The sequence below is a fragment of the Vanessa atalanta genome, chromosome 30 (genome assembly GCF_905147765.1).
Source record: "Vanessa atalanta chromosome 30, ilVanAtal1.2, whole genome shotgun sequence".
NCBI lineage: Eukaryota > Metazoa > Arthropoda > Insecta > Lepidoptera > Nymphalidae > Vanessa > Vanessa atalanta.
Genome location: NC_061900.1, coordinates 4,149,953 through 4,160,492, shown reverse-complemented (window position 1 = coordinate 4,160,492; position 10,540 = coordinate 4,149,953). Strand labels below are relative to the sequence as shown.

Sequence of the window (10,540 nt, the reverse complement as noted above, 5' to 3'; positions counted from 1 at the left end):
TAATAGAATGAAACGTATTTTATACCAAGTTTAGTATGGGTTGTCTACAAAAAATTCTAGATAGACTATTTTTAATTATTTAGAAAAAAAAGATTTTTAATTAAATGTTGCAACATTTAGAAAATTTTTACCCTGACGTAAAGTATCAATGCACAAACTACTCGGTTGTCAGGTATGTTGATGCCAGTTCATTTACTTGATAATAGAAAATACCCGCTTGATGTTGCAAAATTTAATTAAAAGTATATATTTTTTAAATTATTAAAAAAAACGTCTGTCCAGGATTTTTTAGACAAACCATTCTTGACATATTTTCTAATGTACTAAATTTTTTATAAAATATGTTTCATTCTATCATCAGCTCGGTGAAGGTCGTTTTAGGTTCGGATCTTAGACCATATTATCTCATTAATTTTAAAATTTTTTTTTTATAATTTACAATGTTAAATTATATTTGAATTTTCAAAGTTTTAGAACACCTATAAAAAAAAAATTATTTTTTGATAATTTACAATGTTAAATCATATTTGAATTTTCAAAGTTTTAGAACACCTGTAAAAAAAAAAGTAGGCAATTACCTAATCACTTATGATGACTCTTGATTTATTGTGTATTTTTTTTTGTACTGCTATAAACACCAACAGTGTTGTCAAATAAATTAATTAATAATATTGTTAATGAATCAGAAAAAAAACTTACCAATAGTTTTTCGTGTAAGATAAAGTTACAACAATACTCTCGGTTCCAGCGTATCCAAAAGAGATCTTTAATTTTTCCGCCAATGTTTGTTTCTTTTCTAGTGTTACCCACATCAAAAATCATAGCGATTATACAACATTAGTTTAAAACAAACTTAAATTAATTTTAAATCAATTTTATTAATGTGGGTAATTTATTCCTACATTATATAACTAGCGACCCGACCCGGCTTCGCACGGGTGCAATGATGATACTAAATATACTACAGAATGTCCTACAACGTTCACAGTTTTTCAGTCTTTAGACAATACAAACCGCTGTGTCCCTGCATTTTAAATCTGTAATATCTTCGAAAATATTCATTTAAATTACACGCTGTAAAGGACCATATTGATCTATATTAAACGCACAATGTATTTAAGGTACTTAACTGGATAAGGATTAATGCTGTATTGCTTAAAATTGCTTCGAAAAAACAGCCATTATTTCTCGTAAAAAGTAAAGGATTAAAATGGTTATTGTGGGTTATCCCTAAGGGATAGACATATACCATCGCGGACTTTTTTAAAGTGTACAATACTGTAGTAAATTATTTTGATCTATCTTGTACAATGCAGCCAGCGTTTACAATGTAAACGCAAAATATGTGTTTATTTACGACATCAAATTTAAATCTCTAAAATGATCACTGTTTCTCTACTATTTTGTGCATGTATTATACATATAAACCTACCTCTTGAATAATTATTTAGAAAAAAAACGCATCAAAATCCGTTGCGTAATTTTAAAGATCTAAGCATACGCAGGGACAGACAGCGGTAAGCGACTTTATTTTATACATACGTATTATGGTAGAGAAAAGCCGAGAATTTCAACTTTCTAAGCCGGGATTTTCTTTTTCTTCTTCAATCAAACACGATGCATGTAAAACCTTATTATAACCGTGTGCAGTCGCGACTGGTTACTAGTAGGTATTTTATATATAAAAGGAAAATGAAAAATAAAGTCAATTTAGTGAATTATTTATTTATTCAGTTTTTTGTTAAAGCATTTTGACACACTACATAGATCAACGATCCGATAAATAATTACAAGTTAAAAGATGTATCTTAAAGCTAAAGCGTTTAAAGCTAAAAATAATTAACAAAAAAATATATTAATTATTAAATTTATTTATCACAAATCATTTACTACATCTTTTATAACAATAAATTGATAAAAAAATTTACAACATTATTGCTCATGTGAAGAGAACCTTATTTAATGTTTATGTAAACATCAAATGCGCGGGACATTTAATGTGACGGCGCATGGTGCGCCATCTTGTTTTTTCATACTGGTTGGAAAGGAGTGTCAATGGGAGTCGAATGGCGCTCTAGTGAAGCGTCGCGTCGATGGTAGCGCGGCTGCCATCTTGGATCGACAGTTACGTTCAAGATTTCCCGCGCACCACGTATGCGACGAATCGCTAATTTCCAACATTATCTTTATTCTTTGTAATAGATTCAGTGATTTATGTGTGTTTGTGTATATGATTTATTAACGAATCGATATTAATGACTATTGTGAATATATCTGTGTAATTGATTTGTTTAATTAACAACTTACTGAATACATAATAGAGTATGAATAAACAAGATGGCGCACCATGCGCCGTCGAATATATATTTATGTACTTGTAATAATAAATAGCAACGAATATAGTCGTGCCACCCACACACGTATGCATTTTTACGAGTCGGTCTTTCCCTAAAGCGCACCAAGAGTTGTTTCACATCAAAAATCAACAAAATTGAAAGTTTTTATATCTAAGATTACTATAACAGTTATATACCTATCAATAAAAGGATTATTTTCATTGGTCGATTTATTGCTATGCCTGTGCGATGTTACATCAAGGTGCGCATCGTACCGTGCCAAGTTGTTTATGAATAAATTTACGGGGAATCCCCGCTTGACATCGATCAATGATTTGATTTAATTCGTGCAAAATATAGGCTCAGTGTTAGTTTAGATATGTCATCATGTATTTTAAAGAGATAATGAGAAGTATTTTAGTGTACCAAGTGCCCTTCAAAATATATGAAACTTTAAGATGACGCTGCTGAACTAGAGGATGAATTTTGAAGGAACGCGTTACTCAGTTCACCATGATCAAAGCTAGATATCCGCCTTCAAAATGTGGCATTTTCAAATTATTCCGTTAATCATATTTATAAAAAAAAAATAATAGCCGTAAATGTCCCATTGCTGGGCTAAAACCACTCTTTTTGAGGTTTGGATCTAATGCAGGTTATGCTCTGATACATATAGTAGAATATCATTAAAATTAGACATACGACAGACAGACATCTCATGATGTTTTCCTTCATCACCGAGCGCGAGATTCTAATTACAAATTAAGCGTTTGGAATTTCAGTGATGCTTACGATTTCGACCAATGATATCAAGTCAATTTAAATTCAAAATTGTTTATTTTGCTTTACTCTTTTGAAACTATACATTATTCTTTGACACGTTTGATTTAATTAATCTTATTCAACGAGTCCCAGCCTTTCAAAGTCAGTCATGTCCTTGTGCGGATTAGTCATAATTCCTGTCACAGAATTTTATGGGATAAATGCAGGTTAAATAATAATAATAACGATTATTATTATTTTTACATATAGTTAAGCAGACTGTCAAATTGTATACCTATACTTTATCCCAACCATAACAGGAAAAATGCCAAATAAGCAACATTTGACAGCAAATTGACGCGATATCATTGGTCGAGAGCTCGATTAATCTATGGATTTGCGGAAAAATGGCGTTTTGAAGGTCGACGAAACTGCTATCGGTATTTTGGATATAAGTAGTTAAGTGTAACAGTGTTGTATTATGAATAAAGATATATTAATCATAAACTCTTAGTTGTGCACTCTTAGCTCAGTTCAGCAAATCGCATGAAATACGTAAATCTAAGCTTTGTTTAACTTTTTTCCTACTTCCATTGGAATAGGCTATACTGGAAATTGGCACTCTATTAAATATTACTCATCCCTTCCACGCAATACCAATTTGGAAGCTAAATTGTTATATCCCTTGTTCCTGTAGTTATTGAGGATGAGTGTAAGGTAAGTACCCTTTAAGGAACGTAATGATACTAAATATTGCTGGCGATTGAATACAAACTAAATTGAACCTCTGAGGATGGTGTTTGGATTTAAAATTGCGATCTTCGAATAAAATTGGTGTTTTAATTTTGTATTTGTGAACTTTGAAAAATATTCCGACAAAGTTCAAATCTATACATTAACTTCAGTAAAACTGAAGTCATATCTCGCTGATGTTATATTCAAAACCAAAAATAGTGATCGTTTTCAAATATTATATGTAGTTATAATCGTCGCATGTGCATTTCAGTAATTTCACGATCGTGATCCGCGGGTTTCGATTTAGTTTAGGAATAACACTACAGTTTCAACACTAATAATACAATAGAGAACAAGATCTCTATGGTTCAGCAAGCTAATTTTATGTCAGGCATAAAAGCACAATTACAACTGTCAGTGACTTTTTTAAACAACAATTGATTTCGCTTTAATTTTGCAAATATGTTTGTCGAACAATTATTCTAAACTTATTATATAAAAAAAAAAAAAACGAGAACATGACTAATGACTATTTATTTAATACCTTTGCATTAACTTAAATAATTGTATCTATGTGTAGCACCAGCGTTATGCAAACAATATGGCATTAAAAAAAAAAAACATGTAATTGAGATCGAAAATTTTATATATTTTTAAAGGTAACAACACCAAAGTCTGACCAATGAGATCTCTTAATATAGACGGGAGATTTTTTAGCTCAAGTAGTAATCTAGTATAAGTGTATTATCTATGGCTCAATCGTTTGACAGCTGTACTTCAATGAGCGCATTGATATATTTTTGATCGTACATTAAAGCACATAATAAAAACAAAAATTGTTTGATCCCCCCCCCCCCTGCGAACTTAAAAGAGCCCAGCCGATGAGATTCATTATGCAGTCTGTCAGTTAGTTGGACTAGTGACAGAGACGATCCCCTCAAGCAAGCAAATCAGCAGAATCCGCGGAGTGACTTAACTGTAGAATAAAATTACAGATGGCGCTGCGATCGAGGATTGGATTAACATAACCTAATTTTCAAATTATCATTCGCTATACAATATATATGTCTTTTAAACAAGCTAAATAAATATAAAGTATAAACAAAAACTTTGGTTTAGGGTTTAATATATCGACATATCTTCGCACCGAGTATCCTCCGATCGGGGCGACGCCATCTTGCCACGTTAAGAGGGCCTATATCTTATAGTTGTAACTATTAGTTGACATTTAAATCAGCGCTAATGGCATAAGGGAAAGGCGCTTCTGAACTTAATTGTTGGTTACATTTCTAAATACCGATTAATAAACGCTTATATAAAGGGTAAAACTCTCCAGCCACAGTAGCGCCATTACGGCAATCAATAGAACCCTTATGTGAAACATTTCATTGATATATCTCCTTACCTTTATACTCCATTGGTAAGACCTTGGATTATTTATATATATGTAGATAGATCGTCGCACTACAAAAGAACTAAAACAAACGAGCCAAATTAAGTATCTTAGTGTGCGTACGTTTGACACGTCAAACGTCATAGTGCTTTACTAGTGTGCGTGTAGTTGGTGACCAACTGTTGGTTACCATATTTTTCGACGCGTTCTCAACCTCGACAGTCTATGTAAACATATAAATAATCAATGTTATAATTTTTTAATAAACAATTATATTTTATAATTGATTTTAAATAATAACAATAATAGAACTAAAGGTATTTTTCTTTTTTTGAACAAAATTAAATCTCTAACCTAAAACAATGTACCAACTATTATAAACTAACCAAAAAAAAACTGTATTGTGTATATTCTATAAAACTAATAGGTGGAAAAATTACTTAAAAATCATAATTATTTCTAATTAGGCATTTGAAAATTTAAGCCTTTGAATCTCTTTTTTTTTTTTTAATAATTGGCTTCTTGCAAAGATTCTTGCAGCAAAATCTTCATCTCAACATCAGCAAGTTATTTTTTTTTTTACATATTGCAAATATCATTCCTTATTTAATTTAACAATAATTGTTATTAAAAAGTACAAAAGTGAAAAATATTATAAAAATTGTTAAGACATTATTTTGGAATGTAAAAATTGTGTATTTTTTTTTTTTTAATCTGTTATAAGAATAATTAAGATTATGTAACTTTTTTTTGAAATATTACCACATTGAGAATTTTTTTTATAAAAATGTCTTTTGAAGTATCACTCAGAAATATTAAGAATTTTAATTTTATGTACATCTTGATATGGCAACATTGCCCCCGCTGTTGTTTCTTTGAAACTATGTCTGTATGTTATAACTGCAATTTTCTTTGGCATTGCGATTAAAATTATATGACTATCTTCCCCTTCGATAACATCTATCCGTATTATTGGGCACATAGACAGCACGGGGCAGTCGCAGCGCTCCATAAAATTAAATTGTTTTATTGGTTCCGAATTAAATAGATCAAACTCATCATTATGATAAGGAGCATAGTAAATACGGAATACACCCCAATTGGAACCAACAAACACTGCTTCTCCGTATGTTTTAATAATTATGATATCACGTAACGGACCTTCTGGGACTGTATGTTTCAAAACATACATCCATTGAAAGTATACTCGCCAGTCTAGGTTCTCGAGGAAATTGTACTTTTTTAATTCGTGTAACAAGTTTGTTGACGTATCTAAGGTGCTCCGGTATATCAATTCGTTGCCGACAATTGTAAATATATCTCTTTGGAATGTAAGTAAATTAATATTTCCTTTGTGATAACCAACGGACATTATACTACTATTGGCTTGGTTGAGCAGCACAGATTTTAATTGGTCGTCCTGTAACTTACATAGGAAAACTTCATCGGTTAACGTTACATAGAACAAATCTTCGTCGGCCAAGAGAAATGTTTTTACGTTTCCAAATGTCACATCAGTTTCGTAATGCGTATCGGTTATGAGTTTTCGTACAACGAATAAATTTAAATTGTACCCTAGTATTATTATAGTATCGTCGTTTTCAACGTAACGTAGATAATTACCTGTTATTGATGTTCTTCTGGATAGTTTTAGTGTGTCCAAATCGTAATAATTAATTGCTCCTCGTGTATGTACGCCGATTAGACCATGTCTTAGCACTTGGAAGTCACGTATCTCTTCCATACAGCCCGTTGCGGATGCGAACTCGTCCATCGATTCATTAGCTTTATTTAACTTCGACCAGAGCGTTAACGATCTGTAGATGTGAAACCAGCTCAGACCAGGCACTCGCTTGTAATATGCTACGGAATAAATATCATTAAAATCTTTCTTGCAATGTTTTAGCCATAACCCTTCGTTGTTGGATAGATTGTCGACGATACGCTTCCATCTCCAGCAGACTTGACAACATTTTGCTCGTTCTTTCGGTGAAAGAAATGTAAAAATGTAAATCAAAATCTCTGTCGGCGATGTTTCCATATAGTAGGTTTCGTTTTCATTCATTTTTATGGGTTTTATGTGAGAATGACTCGTCTCTTTTTTACAGCAGGTAAAGGCCACAGATGAGTGGTTGGTTATGAGATATTTATTCCATTATATTGTTGCGAGTTTATTTTTTATAGCTAAGATATTGTACATTCATGTTTGTTGTGAATTTCGATCACATAAAATTTGACAACTATAATTTTTTTTTAGTATATTGACATTTGTAAGACAAACAGATTAAGTTATTGTCTACACTATCAACAAAGTTTCATGAAATATAATATTAATATTACAAATTATCATAGTTTTAAGATCTTTTCTAGACTAGACCCTTAATTGGTAATAGATTATTTTAAATTAAATAATCATTATAAACCTGGAATGTGAATATATTAGTTTGTAAGATATTATAAAACTCAATTTTATTTCTAAACTGAAGCAAATTGTTTTGACATTTGACATTTTGTATTATTTATTCAAAAATCAAAACATTGTATTTTGTAACGGCAGGAAGTAGATACTATAAATATTGTGATTATATTTCATTCGAAAACAATAAATACAAATCATATTTAGTACAAATGTCGGCATTTAAAGCTTTACGCGATGTCAGTAATAAATTTGAAAACGAACTACGTAAATTATCAACGGAATTATTTTCTGCAAAAATTGACGATGCCTTCGAAGATAATATCTCTAAGAAAATGCGAGACCTAGCTTTGTTTAATTCAAAATTAAGACTATTACAGGCGAAGCCTTTGTCCGGTGAGTATTTATAGATTTCCATTAGTGCTTTTGCCACAAATTAAAATGCTATACATTTAATACGATTTCTAGAATAAACCGTAAAATATAGAGAAATAATATTTAAGTTTCTTTTTTAATCATCCTAAAACCATATATTCATATTTTATTCAAGATTTGCGAGGGATTTCCGTGAATGTGTTCATTTGTGCATAATATACATTTGTGCTAGTGAAAATAAGTAAATAAATTTTTACTACCTATAAATAAATAAATAATCTTGTTAGAATTTCCACATGGAAGTTAAAAATGCAAGTCAAGAGTCAGTAAAAAATATTTTAGTTACTTTTTCATTTATAATATTAGTAAAGATTTATTAATGTTTATTTACTAGAGATTCAATAATTTCAGTCACACCACAAGTTACCGAGATTCCCAAGAATGAACAAACGACAATCAGTGATTATACGGACACAGTGACGTGGAAGATAATAGAGCAACAGGTGGTTAAAACATTAACTCAGACGCACGCCGTGAAGAACTTAATCACAACGTCAAGTCGGGACTTGGATCCGGAGTTAGTTGAAAGAAAAGAGTATGTATTATTTAATATTTATTTATAATTTTATATGGGTGTCATGAGCTGGTTGGAACGAAGCTGCTTTCGCGATACGTTATGTATGAGTCAATAGATACTATTAAATAAAATTTTTATTAAGAATCCCATGTGAATTAGAATAATAATGAAAAATAAGATTAGATAAAAGTGTACATATTGACAACCTCCGTCATTGTAGTGAGTACACCAATTTTCATGGGTACCCCACTCCGAGGCCCGCGGGTTCGATTGCCAGCCGAGTCGATGTAGAAAAAGTTCATTAGTTTTCTATGTCGTCTTGGGTCTGGGTGTCTTTGGTACCGTCGTTACTTCTGATCTTTCATAACACAAGTGCTTTAGCTACTTACATTGGGATCAGAGAAATTTATTTATTTATTTTATTGCGATAAATAGAAATATAAATTTTCTTACAGGAAAATCATTGAACAATTACAAAAGTATAGAGAACATGAATCTCAACTCCGACACTTAGAAGCGGTGCTCCAGGAGAAGGAGGATGAACTTCTGCATACCAGACAGATATGGGATGAATCGTTAAGCAAGTTGAAAGACAGCCAAAAGTTACCGCAAAATGAAGAAATTGCTACTGGGCCCTTGTATAAGTAAGTCAACTTGATATATTGGAAATTCAATTATAATAGTAAACTAGAAAAGTGTTTAAGACACGCGTAAAGGGGCCTCGTACTTCCCTTAAAGAGACCTTCAAAGTGAAAGTATACCACAATTTCTAAGATACTGGAATGTACTTAGACATACCTGATCCTGTCCTGCAACTTTAAATAGTAAAGAAATTGTAAAAGCTTTCGTAGTCCCTTCAAATGTATATTATGGCATGAGCCGAGATGACATAGTGGTTTCAAGGCGTTCATCTTAATAGATGATTTCAGATTCAAACCCAGACAAGCACCACTGAATTTTCATCTCGTGCTCGGCGGTGAAGGAAAACATAGTGAGGAAACCTGCTTGTGTCTAATTTCAACGAAATTCTACCACAAGTGTATTCCACCTACTCGCATTAGAGCAGCCTCGTGGAATATGCTCCAAAAACCTTCTCCTCAAAGAGAGAGAAGGCCTTAGCCCACCAGTGTAATCACAGGCACAAGGGACATAACATCTTAGTTCCCGAGGTTGGTGGCGCATAGGTGATGTAAGGAATGGTTAATATTTCTTACAGCGCCTTTGTCTATGGGCGGTGGTGACCACTTACCATCAGGAGGCCCATATGCTCGTCCGCCAACCAATGCCATAAAAAAAAAAAAGTGGGAAATTTACAGGCTGTTAATGTTATTATCAAATCGCATCGTAAATCTAATATTTGTTTATCTTTATTTCTACTTCTATTGGAATAAACAATAACTCCCGTTCTCCATAAACTCCTTTGTGGGAGCAACTTGCTTAAATAAACGTTGTATTTATTTTATATTCTAGTTAGAGTTAAATTCCAATGTCATATAATAATGACATAAGTAAAATGTTTATTTAAAATGCAAATTTTTTTATAAAATTTTTTTTAGCACATACTGACCCTATGTACCATAAAACATAACTTTTAAATGTATACAAGTTGGTTTTTTTTCTGTTATAAAAGCAACAGCAAGCAGTATAAAAAGGGATACGACATTTAACCTTCACGACTTAATATATAGTTAGTTTTTTTATTTCAGAAAACTTCAAGTATTGATCAGTAAGATGGAACTGATGCGTTGGCTCATAGCCAAATTGGTGACGTCACGAACAGGGGGCTATGACTGGGCCACGGATCCCCACAAACGATTGAACGCCTTAGCATTGGCAAGACAGCACCACACCATACAAGATTATACTGAAAGTTGATTTGGAAAAAATAATTTTGATATAATTAGTTGTTTTATTAACCTATTTTAGTCGGTGGTAGGGTTGGTGGT

General features: G+C 32.0%; 2 protein-coding genes across 2 annotated transcripts; one reads left to right on the top strand and one right to left on the bottom strand.

Annotated features, from left to right (window-relative positions):
* Window positions 1-5,991: 5,991 nt before the first annotated feature.
* Window positions 5,992-7,451, bottom strand: LOC125075284. The gene has a single exon (XM_047687005.1). It carries the CDS (start codon window positions 7,289-7,291, stop codon window positions 6,029-6,031), a length of 1,263 nt encoding a protein of 420 aa, XP_047542961.1. The 5' UTR covers window positions 7,292-7,451; the 3' UTR covers window positions 5,992-6,028.
* A 311-nt stretch (window positions 7,452-7,762) lies between these two features.
* LOC125075296 lies at window positions 7,763-10,470 on the top strand. Its single transcript, XM_047687021.1, has 4 exons — window positions 7,763-8,038; window positions 8,429-8,612; window positions 9,050-9,238; window positions 10,301-10,470. The coding sequence occupies exons 1-4, from the start codon at window positions 7,855-7,857 to the stop codon at window positions 10,467-10,469; spliced, it is 726 nt and encodes a 241-aa protein (XP_047542977.1). The 5' UTR covers window positions 7,763-7,854; the 3' UTR covers window position 10,470.
* Window positions 10,471-10,540: the final 70 nt, after the last annotated feature.